At 44.3% G+C, this 13,327-nt stretch overlaps 1 protein-coding gene across 2 annotated transcripts in view; it reads left to right on the forward strand.

Annotated features, from left to right (window-relative positions):
* CTPS2 (CTP synthase 2) overlaps window positions 1–13,327 on the forward strand; it is a 99,873-nt gene that overhangs the window by 28,003 nt on the left and 58,543 nt on the right. For both annotated transcript variants that reach the window (XM_059384849.1, XM_059384850.1), the window contains exons 8-13: window positions 1,755–1,906; window positions 5,366–5,498; window positions 7,557–7,645; window positions 8,458–8,552; window positions 9,970–10,032; window positions 10,138–10,181. In XM_059384849.1, coding sequence (XP_059240832.1) covers window positions 1,755–1,906; window positions 5,366–5,498; window positions 7,557–7,645; window positions 8,458–8,552; window positions 9,970–10,032; window positions 10,138–10,181 — 576 coding nt within the window. The remainder of the gene's footprint in view (window positions 1–1,754; window positions 1,907–5,365; window positions 5,499–7,556; window positions 7,646–8,457; window positions 8,553–9,969; window positions 10,033–10,137; window positions 10,182–13,327) is intronic.

Genomic DNA, 13,327 nt, shown 5'->3' on the forward strand with positions numbered 1-13,327 from the left:
CCTAAGCCAAAGGCAGACGCTTAAAGACTGAGCCACCCAGGCGCCCCCAAAGCCTGTTTTCGATAGAACGATAGTTACGAAAAATTCTATCCGAGCAGCCCACAGGCTAGTTTATTAGCCATTTTTCAGCACATCTTTTTTTCTGATGTGAGTTAACGCTCCCATTTCTTGGTTCCTAGTGAACTGGCATTTAAAGATCTTTTTCTCTGGTTTCCTGTGGAAGGAATGGAGGGTCAGAGGCATCTCTCTGGATGTGGTTGTTACCATGACATTTGAAAAAAAATCTCTCTCTGGACCGGAGCATAAATGAGTAGAGTTCCACATGCCACGTCTTCCAGCATGGGAGTTTGGGCTGCCCAGAGATTTAGTTGTAATTAGTAGCGGAGCTGGAGCTTACGTCAGTGGCATCTTGGCACTTCGAATTGCTTCAGTGAATGCACAAGTGAGGTGCAGTGGTCCTAGGTATCAAGTTGGTGATGTGCAAACAGCTTAGGAACTTTGGAGTGGATTTAGCTATAGCTTTGGGAAGAACTGAACACACAGAATGAGCAGAATATTTCTTGGCATTGATTGAGAATGTGGCAGATCCTTAAATGCCTGCCGGTGGCCCCTTAGATATACTCGAGACAGCGGTGAGAGCTCGTTAGGGTAAGTGTGAAAAACAACCGTACCACCTTGGAAGGCGCCGTTCAAACAGGTGTACTAATTGCTTTGACTGGGTTCAGTGTGTGCTTGAAAATTTATCCAAGGGAAGAGAGTAGACAGCAGTAGCAACAGCAACAAATGAACACACACGAGCGCACACACACACACGAGCCACACAACCACATTGAGAAGACACAATGCACATATTCAATGTTACTGCTTTAGCTTGGACTTAGATGATGCCTTGGGCCATGTGTCTTAGGTATTGACCCATAAAGCATCCATGTGTCAATACCCATTCTCGGATACCAGCTGGGGTCCTGCAGTTCAGCTGTGACACTAACCACTTGGAGTGGGGTTCCGCACACTGAGGGCGGAGTTCTTTACAAGACGGCCCCCCACTTCAGTCACCAGCCACAAGTTTCCAGTGTCCCTGAGCCACCGACACTTCTGCCTGGCTGACTACAGATTTGGGGCTTCCCATAACCCCCTCAGGTTCAATAATTCTCTAGAATGATTCATGGAACTCAGGAAAATGTCATACTTATTACCAGCAATTTGATTATAAAGAGTGTGGAGGAACAGCTGGATAAAGAGATATACAGGGCAAAGCATGGGAGGATCCCAAGCTCAAGGTCAAACTCATTTTCCAGCCCCCTTATTATCCCTGGAGGTCAGGGGGCTGAAAGTTTCCAATCCTGCTTGGGTTTTCTCGTGACCACCTCCCATCCTGAAGCCATCTAGGGGCCACCAGGAGTCGCCTCATTGGCATAACAAAGATGCACCTGTCACTCAGGAATTTCCAAAGGGTTTTGAAGCTTTGTGCCAGGAATTGAGAACAAAGACCATATATATATATATATATATAAAATTGATTCTATCATGGCATCCATGTTTCCAGAATTGGAATAATGTGTTCAAAGAGTTTTATAATTAGATCAAAGTAAGCTTGTGTTAATTCTGCCTCTTGTTTGGGTCACTGGGCTCTTGGTTTTCTTCAGTATAAATAAACTTACATGTCTCTTGATTTTTGGCTCATTCTTGAACTCCTTCTTGTGGCATATTTGAGGTGTTCCATTTAAATATGGTGTTTTATCATCATTAAACAGGTCATATGTATCCATGATGTTTCGTCCACATATCGAGTGCCTGTGCTTTTGGAGGAACAAGGCATTGTTAAATATTTTAAGGAGAGATTGGATCTGCCCATTGGTGATTCTGCAAGTCATTTGCTTTTCAAGTGGAGAAATATGGCTGACAGGTACGTGAAAGGAATTATTGATGTAATCTTTAATAATAATTCTTGGGTTTGGGGGTAGGATTGAGACATACCTTAAAGGATACCTATGCCACATTCAGCTTTCTGTATGTATATGTTTTGGTATGGATTTATCTAAAGCTTTAATACTTTGGTAGAGTGTTTTGCTGTATTCTTTGAAGATTTCTGGGGCTTTTGATTTTGTCCTACTTAAATGAAAGTGAATAGAAGGAATTTGGATTCTGGAATGATTTTTTTTTTTCTTTCAAAATCTGGAAGCTTTTTGACAGATTGATTGATTTCTCAGTTTCCAAACATTTTAAATGGGTTTAAATGTCACAGATTTTTTGGTTTGTTTTGCTTGTTTTTTTTTGTTTTTAAGTTTGTTTATATATTTTTTAGTCGTATCTACACCCAATGTGGGGATCAGACTCAAGGACCCTGAAATCAAGAGTCACGAGGTCTTCCAGCTGAGCCAGCTAGGTGCCCCTGTTTTGCTTGTTTTTAAAGACTTGGCTAACATTTCCTAAAGTAAATCCCTTTTAAATGAGAGGTTTAGGCTCTGTCATTATTGCTCCATCCTGGAGTTATTAACTGGCAGCATTGTTATTAAAACCTCAGACAGGTTCTAGCTTTCAGACAATGATATTAATTTCAACAAGGCTTGTCTCCTTGGAAGTTCATGTGGAAATTAAATCCCTGTCACCTATTTTCTTTGACTAAATGTAGACAAGGCATCACTCCATAAAGTCCTGACTGCCTGGCTTTTTTGTGTTGCTTAGGTAGTGGACAGCGGTGAGAAACGTCGGCTCTGGTGTTCCTAAGGAGTAGATCTTGAAAGTTCTCATCATAAGAAAAAAAAATTGTAACTGTGTGGTGATGGATGTTAATTAGACTTATTGTGGTGATCGTTTTGTGATACATAGAAACACTGAATCACTATGTTGTATCCCTGAACCTAATATAATGTTATTTGTCACTTGTATTTCAATTGGAAAAAAAAAGGTAAGCTCTGGCATCAGGCACTCTGGATTGAGATCCCAGCTTCTCCTCTCACTAGCTGTGTGCGTTTGGGTAGATTACTTAACCTCTCTGGCACCCATATATAACTAGTACCCACATTGTGATAATGATGAGAGAAAACACGTAAGACCTTAATCTCGCATTGGGCGCTGAGTATTGGTTACTGAGGTTGGTAACAATAATTAAAGTGGTTTGAAGGTGACGAAATCACTCACTTTGGTAGATGATCAGTAGATTGAAGTGTTCTTGCCCTTTCACTTACAAATTTAAAAAAGTGTCTTTGAATCTCTGGGACAAGTAAAATCAGGGCCAAAGTGCAGTTTCTGAACTTGAGTACTGTCTTGTATGATGATACAGTTAAGCTCCAGCCCTCCAGAATGCTTAAGGAATTAGTAGCTTTGGGGGAATTTTCTGAGTAGCTTGGGGCTGATCCTCTTTAAGCATTAGAAATTTTAGTCTGTAACTCCTTTTATTGGAAATTGCTCTAAATTATACTCCGAGGTGCTGTGCTTTTAAAAGCCAGTGTCTGCTCTTCATGTCAGTTTCTTGGCTGCTGGAACAAGTGACTACCAACTGGGTGGCATAAACTATCAGTTGTGAAGGTCCGAAGTTCAAAAGCAAGGCATCGGCAGGATTGGTTTCTTCCAGAGGCTCCAAGGGAGCCCACTTTCTGCCTCTGTCATTACATGGCCTTCTCTGTGTCTCTCCACTTCTCTACTTCTCTCTCTCTCTCTCTCCCCCCCCCCCCCCCCCCCAACCTTGTATAAGGATGCTTGTCTTAACTTAATTGTATCTGCAAAGACCCTTCTTCCAGATATGGTCACATCCACAGGTTCTGGAGGACATAGGTTTTGGGGGCCACCATTCAGCTCACCACAGTCTTTAAGCAAAAGGAATATTGAGCATCGGTTTCTAGTGGTGTTGTGGGTTTATTGGTAATGATGGTAGGTACTGTCCCTTCAGTACAGCCTGTAGAGAGATACAAGGCAGCAAGCAGGGGTCAAAGGGGAGCCTTGTTCATGGAGATCCAGTGCTGTCCAGAGGCCAGGGGTCCCTGGTTGAATTGGATGGCAGAGCTCTTCTGGGACCCCAGACAAAGTGGAGACAGCTCACCTCCCCGGGGACCTGCGTGTGGAGTGGGCCTGCAAAGTGGGCCTGGAGTTAGGTCCAGGGCAGGTGAGAGCTTGGCTGGTCCAGACAGGGCCACGTGAGCCTCACGTGCAGGCCCCGAGAGTGAAGAGAGCACAAGGGGAGTGCGCTCAGGATACATAACCTTCCTGGATGGCAGCCCTTGCCCCTGGGCCATCCTCCCTTCCATGGCGGCGTGAAAATAAGGGAGAAGGGCTCATTCCAGCAGATGTGCTCAAACGTGGTTGTGACCACCAGTTCCCCAGGCCCAAACCTGGCGTGGACAGCGCTTCCCTCTGACATTGCATTGGAATCTTGCCTTGATACCAACTTGCTTTGTCACCAGTGTCCTTTATGTAGGGATGAGGGGGAGCCTGTGCAGCCACGCAGTCTCCCGAGTGACGTAAAATTCGGTTTAGCAGTTTAACTTCTCTGAGGTTCTTCAGTCACCTTCCTCGGAAGTCACCTTTACTGTCAGTTTGAACTTCTTAGCCGCTTCTGCATTTTTCTCCTGTGAGCGAGGAATGTTCCCGCTCACGGCAACCTTTCTGTTCTAAGGTATTTGGGGAAGGGTTTGCTTCCAGGCCCTAAAACATCTTCAGCCCCAAGATGACGTTTCTACATACATAGGACCAGACCGGACAATTTTCATGTTCGTTGTACAGTGTTCCTAACAAAAGCAACAGTAAACATTGTGTCTTTAGTGGTAAAATGTGATTGAACATCTTAGGTGGAATGGAATTTTCTCATAAAAATGATGTAAATGGCTTGTAATATTTTAAATAGTTATCTTAGTGCCATTCTTCAGACATGCCATGAATAACCTTCCTTTGTGGGCCTGCTGGAACTGTAACCGTTTTTAATGTAGACAGTTTGAATGCATTTTCTTATATAACGTCACCTTATAAAGTTAATATTGAAATGTTTCCTGTTGACATTCAGAATGCATTTTTCTTATACAGTGTCACCTTATAAATGAGTTTAAGGACAGCTCATTTTTATGAGATGGGGAGAGCTTTTTTACTTTTAATGGTTTTAACTGTTTCTCTGATACAATTTCCGTGGATTTATGTCTCTGCCTGCTTATGTAAGCCAACATTGGGGTTGCTTATGATTTTGCAATCTGTTGGCACTCAGATTTTCATTCCACAGGGGTGGAGTGGAGTGGGGATTTGAGTCAAGTACATCAAGTTCGAGGCTCGACTGCCCTTCAGGTTTTAAGAGGTGCCTTGAGATAAGAACAGTGGCTGTCATTATATTTGTGATGTTATATTACATGCATATAACCCTTAAGCTGGTCTTTCATCTCAGGTATGAAAGGTTGCAGAAAACATGCTCCATAGCCTTGGTTGGCAAATACACCAAACTCAGGGACTGCTACGCCTCCGTGTTCAAAGCCCTGGAACATTCAGCCTTGGCCATCAACCACAAATTGAACCTGATGGTGAGCCCTTGCTGGTCTTCCGCATAGTTCAGTCATTCACTGTGGTATCTCGCGTTGTGTTGAAGGATCCCCAAGACTTCCGCCGGGATTGATGTCACCAGGACTCACAGTACTGAGTGTATAGCCCAACTTGTGGCTAAGATTTAATCCACTGAGAGGATACAGAGAGAAGTCAGCAAAGGGGAAAGGTGTATGCGATGAAGTCTGGGGAACTTCATATATATAGCTTGAGTCTAGACTTTGTCTTTGTTACATACAGAAGTAGTGCATGTTCAGTGTAGGAAATTTAAACAAAGCATCATCTAAAATGCAGAAAGTGGGAGATCCCTCCTCCCTGAAACCCTGCTTCTCTGCTGTACCTGTTGTTCCCAGTTTGATGCATAGCTTTCTAGACATATGTATCTATGTTATATTTAATGATATTCCTTTTATCTTTTTTAAAGATTTAATTTATTTATTTGACAGACAGAGATCACAAGTAGGCAGAGAGGCAGGCAGAGAGAGAGAGGGGAAGGGAAGCAGGCTCCCCGCTGAGCAGAGAGATGCGGGGCTCGATCCCAGGACCCTGGGACCATGACCTGAGCCGAAGGCCGAGGCTTAACCCACTGAGCCACCCAGGCACCCCAAGCCTTACGATCTTGATTTAAGTGGTGAAGTATTTATATAATGCGCAAAAAGATACATGTATGCATCTAAGAAATTCAATAACTTCCAACTTAGGACCCATCTGACTTTTCTCTCATGTTTCTAGCCTCCTCTTGTCCTAATCACTTTAAAAAAAAAAAAAAAAAAGATTTATTTATTTATTTTTGAGAGGTAGAGAGCACAGGAGAAGGGGCAGAGGGAGAGAAAGAGGGAGAATCTCCAGCAGGCTCCGCGCTGAGCAGGGAGCTGGACGTGGTGCTGGATCTCATGACCCTGAGATCATGACCTGAGCCGAAATCAAGAGCCTGACGCGTAACTGACCGAGCCACTCAGGCACGTCCGTAATCGCTTCCGTATCTGTGGCTTTCCAAGGAACACTTCACTTCCTGTTCTTCCCGATCCTCCGAGTCCCCAAGCCCCTCGTAGGGAAAAGAAAAGAGCAGTAGAAAAATTGTTAGATTACCAATTTTATAAAGCCTTTACAAGTTTGTATGTTAATATGGTCAGAAAGTAATTTTTACAGAATAAATACTAAAATAATATAGTTCTATAGGGACTGTTACCTACCTAGGAGTCGTCCTACATGAATTTTCCAGTTGACAGAATTAGTTGACATTCGCTTCTGCGAAGTCCTATTTGAGTTATGGTCTCGTCATATTGTTTTTAGACCACTTCGCTTCTGTGCGAAAGACCACTTTTGCTTCCCTCGCCTGGCTTCCTGTAGCAGCCTCCGGCCTGCTGTGCTCTCTTCGCTCCATTTTTTCACCTCAAAGCGCTGTGATCCTTCTAAAATCTCTCTCTCTCTCTCTGTTCTCTCTGTTCTTTAAGACTTTCTAGTGGCTTCAAGTGTAAACTTCTCTCCCTGGGTGGAGTGTGTTTTGAGGGCCCCCGAGTGACCGCCCCATTGTCTGGTTCCTCTTTGCGTCCCTCCTCCCTGCGCGTCCCACACACCTTCCTGCCGGCCTCCCGAAGCGCACACCCAGGCTCCTCCTCGAGGGCTGAGCTGCTCGGGCATCACCTCTCCAGAGGCCTCCCCCTCGGCGCTTCTTCCCGTCTTCCCTGTAGTGTCTCCGTCTAGATTAAGTGTGGCTCCCACTTATTTCCACAGCGTTCTCTTTGCCCATCGTGGCCACTGACATGCTATGGTGTGCGTGCCTGGGTATTGGGTTCTGTAGTCTTCCTGGAAGACTGCACGAGCCCCAAGACGAGACTGTGCTTTTCTATCCTCAGTGACCGTTATAGTGTTTGCGAGAGTTGGGTCATAGTGTTAGATGCCTCCAGTATTTTCGAGTATCTAATTTTTTTTTTTAAGTATCTATTTTTCTTAAGTGTGTTTTTAATCTATTGGATATATTTCTTTCTTTCTTTCTTTCTTTCTTTCTTTCTTTCTTTCTTTCTTTCTTTTTTTTCTAGTACATAGATTCCATTGATCTAGAACAGACCACCGAAACTGAGGACCCTGTGAAATTCCATGAGGCTTGGCAGAAGCTATGCAAAGCTGAGTGAGTGCCGAGGACTGCCCATACCAGTTAGGAGAATGCCATTGTGCTTTTCCCATAACGATCTGATTGACCCCAATTCCTAATTTTTATGCATTTTTGAAAGGTAGTCTGTCATACTTGTGGTCATTAAGGGTGGTCACGCTGCATCGTCCCCTCATGTCCTTTGAAATGTGCCGCGTTCATGTTTTGTGGCATGTGCAGTGAAAATGGGTTTTATTTTGGGGGATGATGGGGATCCGGTATTAGGGAGAAAGGGGGTTGATTCTACTGAAAGATACAGAAATGGATCTTACATATGCACAGTTAAAGTACAAGGACGCAACTCTTCCTTCTTGGTTATATATTCTTTTTTACATCATTTGACTGTAGGTTTTATTTTATAAGTAATCGACAGAACTTTGGGGGGCAACACGGTATTGTGAGGGTAGAATGACTCTCCCAGTTAGTCCTTGAACTCTTGTCTTCTCCAATGAGTGTTTGCCTAAAAGGTCTCTGAAGTGTCTGTTAGCCAGGAGACTTTCATGTGCCACTATTTAATTAGCAATTGAAATTTTAGGCTGATTTTACCAGTTTTAACTCTCTCTGATTATGTAAGAGATCTTAACTTTTTTTTTTTTTTTTTTAAGATTTTATTTATTTGAGAGAGAGAGAGAGAGCATGAGAGTAGAGAGGTCAGCAGGAGAAGCAGAGGGATCATGACCTGAGCTGAAGGCAGAGGCTTTAACCCACTGAGCCACCCAGTTACCCCTGAAAATCAGAGTTTTAAAAAGAAAAATAATGTCAAGTTCACCCTTGTGTTATGTTGATTGCAGTGGTGTTCTTGTGCCTGGAGGCTTCGGAATCCGAGGAACGTTGGGGAAACTCCAGGCCATTTCCTGGGCACGGGCAAAGAAGATCCCTTTCCTGGGTAAAACTCAAGATTATGCATCCTAACGATGACTTTTTTAGATTGTTGATATCTAGTAAGTAGTAGGGGTAACATTTCATAGAATGTGTTAACAGGAAAGGTGTGAACTCAGATTTGAATATTCAAGTGCCAAACAGTCTGCCATGGGGGCCAGCAAACTCTGTCCTGTTTTTGTAAATAAGATTTTACTGGAATAAAGCACACCAATGTGTTTACATATGGAATGTGGTTGCTTTTATGGTGCAGTGGCCGAGTTCAAGGCCTACAGCCTGCAAAGCATAAAATCTTTACTGTCTGGCCCTTTGTAGAAAAGGCTGTTGGCCTGGGAGAACTTAGCACCGTTCTGGTTGGGTAGCAAGAGGCTGAGAGAAGCTGCTGTGTATACCGTTTTCACCCAAATTCATCTTTTCACCGCTTCCAGCTAGAAGAGACCATCCTACGTCACAGGAAGAGCTCTGCTAAAATTTGGTGGAGCCAAGTCTTTTTAATGTCTTTGTTCAAATTTTATTTATTTATTTTTTTAAAAGACTTTATTTAAAGAGCAGCAGGGGTAGTTAGATAGTTTGCAACTCTTGAGCTTTCTGTTTGACGCAGCGTCTCTTTATGTCTTAGCCATTTGGAACTTTCTGAACTTCCTCCCCCTTAAAGCACTCAGCAGTTTCGGGCCAAGTATACTGGTTGCCCTTCTCTGATGAGTCCCTTGCATACCTTAGATAAGTCTATAAAAACATCTGGAATGCTCCTTGGCGTTTGTTGAGTGGAGAGGATTGCTGGATGTGGAGATGGGTGAAGGGCCCATCGCTGTCGCAGCCGGCTGGGGGCTACGCAGGTGTTTGTTTTCCTCCTCATCGGGCTGTCTGTTCCGTTCCGTCCCGCACCTGCCTTCCCTGCTCGCCAGCCTGCCCGAGCCCGCCGTGCAGATGCCGGCTTCCCCCAGCTGCTGCTGTTCCCGCAGGGACCGTATAGGCCTGTTCTGCGCCCGGCACCTGGCGCCCACTTCCCGCCGCTTAGATCCCAGCCCACTGGCCAGCCTCAGGCTGCCCTCTGAGAAGAGGGAGTGTCAAGTCTCCCTCTTGAGCTGGGGTGTCGGTAGACCTCCTTGGGCGGAATCAGGTGCTCTGGGCCAGCCCCGCGTCCCTCTCACATGTCTCGAGTTAGAGGAAAATTTGGGAGGAGGCGGATTTGCCTTTGGGACCTTGCCCTGTCTTTTCTTGCCCCTTTCTGACCTCGAATTCCTTCTTCCTCAAGTCCGGGTGGCCTCCTGCCTCTGCCACACATGCTCTGAGTGCAGAGGGCACAGGAGCGAACCCGGCAGGCAGTGTTGCTCTGTCCGAGCCTGCTTTCTAAGGAAAGACCAGGAAATAGGAAGTAATACACAAGCTGCTCGTTTGCTTTATGTATATGCTTTTTCAAATAGGAGTTTGCCTCGGCATGCAGCTAGCAGTGATAGAGTTTGCAAGAAACTGCCTCAACTTGAGAGGTAGGCCTGCTACTTGCTAGTAACCCTTTATTAAAAAAATCCTTATTACTTAACATATTTTTCAGCAATACTGGTGAATTATTGACCTCATTTCTTCATCTTTAGATGCTGATTCCACAGAATTTGAGCCAAATGCCCGTGTTCCTGTGGTAAGTGGCTTGTTCATCTTTCTGGGGTCGGTCATGGTCATTTTGTTTCTGGGTCTGGCCAAAACGCATAAAGGGATATTGTTTTTATTATCATTATGCTGTCCTTACCACATCAGGACGTTTTAAGTTAGATATGATTTTATTATTATTATCACTACTGCTGCTATTATTTTTATATCAAATGGCTCTGCTCTCCATAGTCCCTCTTATCAGCTGTGCCTTGAAGAAACACAGTCCTGGACTGATTTCTTTTGGTGCTTCCCAGCTTTCACTGATTATTTTTCCTATAAAATATTCAGTCCAAGTTTTTTGGCTAGGACTGAAGGCCACTGTGCTCTGTCACCTGCGGCTTTGCTACACTAGTCCTCCTCGTCCGTGGGGAAGACATGCCAAGACCCCCAGTGAATGCCTGAAACAGGATGGTATGCAACCCTAATATATACTCTATTTTTCCTCCCCCCCAACACCTATGGTAGAGCTTAATTCATAAATGAGGCACAATAAGATGAACAATAGCTAATAATAAAATAGGGCAGTTATAATTTTGTGCTGTAATAAAAGTTAGGAGAGTGTGGTCTCTCACCATCTCTCAAAATGTCTTATTGTGCTGGGCTCCCCCTTCTTGTGCTGCTGTGGGCTGATCAAATGCCTGTGGTGCGACGAAGTGAGGGGACTAGCAGCTAGACTGACCCTCCGACAATATGAAACCATGGATAATGGGGACTACTGGAATTCAAGTCGAGGTGTTCCTGTCCCTCCCATGCACGGGGTTTATGTTTGGACAATCTGAACGGTGTTTTTCTTTTCTTTTCTTTTTTTAAATTTTATTTTATTTTATTTATTTATTTGACAGACAGAGATCACAAGTAGGCAGAGAGGCAGGCAGAGAGAGAGAGGAGGAGGAAACAGGCTTCCCGCTGAGCAGAGAGCCCGATGCGGGACTCGATCCCAGGACCCTGGGATCATGACCTGAGCTGAAGGCAGAGGCTTTAACCCACTGAGCCACCCAGGTGCCCCTGAACGATGGCTATCTCGATGTATCCTGATATTCCGTATACCTGAGCTGGTCCCCATCCTTCGACCTCCCTTCCCTTGGAATCTCAATAAAACCAGTGAAGAATTTAATTAAAAAAGTCAACCAGATCCGATGACGGACAACTTCCTATTCATCCTGGGAAGCCTATCCTGACCTCTGGTCTTTCCTTGCCTCTGCCTTCTGTGCCTCATGCCCATCTCTGTCAGACTGCACACCTCACCACTGTGATTGCTTTTTTAAAAGTTTATTTATTATTTATTTTGAGTAATGCCTACAACCAATGTGGGGCTCAAACTCATGACCTCAAGATTAAGAGTTGCATGCTCTTCCTGCTGAGCCAGATGTGTCCTGTGATCACTTTTTTTTTTTTTTTTTAAAGATTTTATTTATTTGAGAGAGGGAGTGAGCGAGAGAGAGAGAGAACATGTGCGTGTGTGAGCATGAGCTGAGGGAGAGGGAGACGGAGAAGCAGACTCCCTGCTGAGCAGGGAGCCCGATATGGGGCACGATCCGGGACCCTGAGATCATGACCTGAGCCAAAGGCAGTTGCTTAACCCAGTGAGCCACCCAGGTGCCCCCCCAACCCCATGATCACTTTTTTTTAAACATTGTTATTTTGAGAGATAATTACAATGACCTTGAGCATATTGACAGATGGGTGCAACCATCACCATAATCCATTTTGGACCATTCTCATTACCTCAAAAGAAATGTCACACCCCTTAGCTGATATCCCCAACCTACTGTCACCCCCAGCTCGAGATAGCCATTAATCTGTTTTGGGTCTCTGTGGATTTGCCTGTTCTGGGCATTTCATGTCTATGTGGCCTTCTGTGACGGACTCCTCTCGCTTAGTATAATGTTGTCAAGGTCTGTCTGTGTTACAGTGTCTATCCGTACCTTGTTTCTTTTTATTGCTGAATAATGTTCCATTAGATGAACACAACACATTTTAGCAATCCATCCATCCATTGATGACATTTGGGTTATTTCTACTTTTTGACTACTAGGAATAATGCTGCTGTGACCATTGGTATACAGGTTGTGGTGCAGACATGTTTTCATTTCATCTATTACACCTAGGAGTGAAATTGTAAGTCATATGGTGACAGTATATTTAGACTCGTGAGGAACTGTCCCAATATAACACCTTTTCTTCCTGCCAGCCCTGTATGAGGGTCCCGGTTTCTTCACCTTCCTCACACTTGTTACTGTCTCTCTCTCTTTTTTTAAGATTTTGTTTTTAAGTAATCTCTACATTCCACATGGGGCTCGAACTTAGAACCCCTGGATTAATAGTTGTGTGCTCTACCGACCAAGCCAGCCAGATGCCCCATGATTATCTGTCTTTCGATTCTAGCCATCCCAGTTGGGCGTGAAGTTGTATCTCCTTGTGGCTTTGATTTGCATTTCCATGAGGCCTGAGGATACAGAGCATCCTTGCACGGGCTTATTGGCCTCTTGTATATCATCTTTCGGGAAATGTCTATTCAGGTCCCTGGCCTGTTTTTAACCTGGGTTATTTGTCTTTGTATTATTAGGCTGTAAGAGTTCTTTATGTATTCTAAATACAGGTCCGTCATTAGATACACAGTTTGCACTATTGGCATTTTGGGCTGGATTATTCTTCGTGGTGGGGGCTATCTTGTGCCCTGTAGAATATTCAGGAACATCCTTGGCCTTTACCCACTAGATGTCAGTAGTACACTCCTCCCAACCCCCAATTGTGATGCTTAAAAATTCCAGCCAAGGAGCGCCTGGGTGGCTCAGTGGGTTAAAGCCTCTGCCTTCAGCTCAGGTCATGATCCCAGGGTCTTGCTCTCTGCTCAGCGGGGAGCCTGCTTCCTCCTCTCTCTCTGCCTACTTGTGATCTCTGTCAAATAAATAAATAAATAAAATCTTAAAAAAAAAAAAAATCCAGCCAAACATCCTCTGGGGGCACGGGCAAAATAGCCCCCACCCAGAACCACTGATTTTTAGAAATCCACTTCCGTTCCTCTCTTCTCCATCCTATTCCCTCCCTTCCTTTATGGTAGTCATTAATTCTATTTCTTGGTAGGTTTTCTTTCTTTCTTCCTTCCTTCCTTCCTTCCTTTTTTTTTTTTTTTTT

Source organism: Mustela nigripes, chromosome X (assembly GCF_022355385.1).
Source record: "Mustela nigripes isolate SB6536 chromosome X, MUSNIG.SB6536, whole genome shotgun sequence".
Classification (NCBI taxonomy): Eukaryota; Metazoa; Chordata; class Mammalia; order Carnivora; family Mustelidae; genus Mustela; species Mustela nigripes.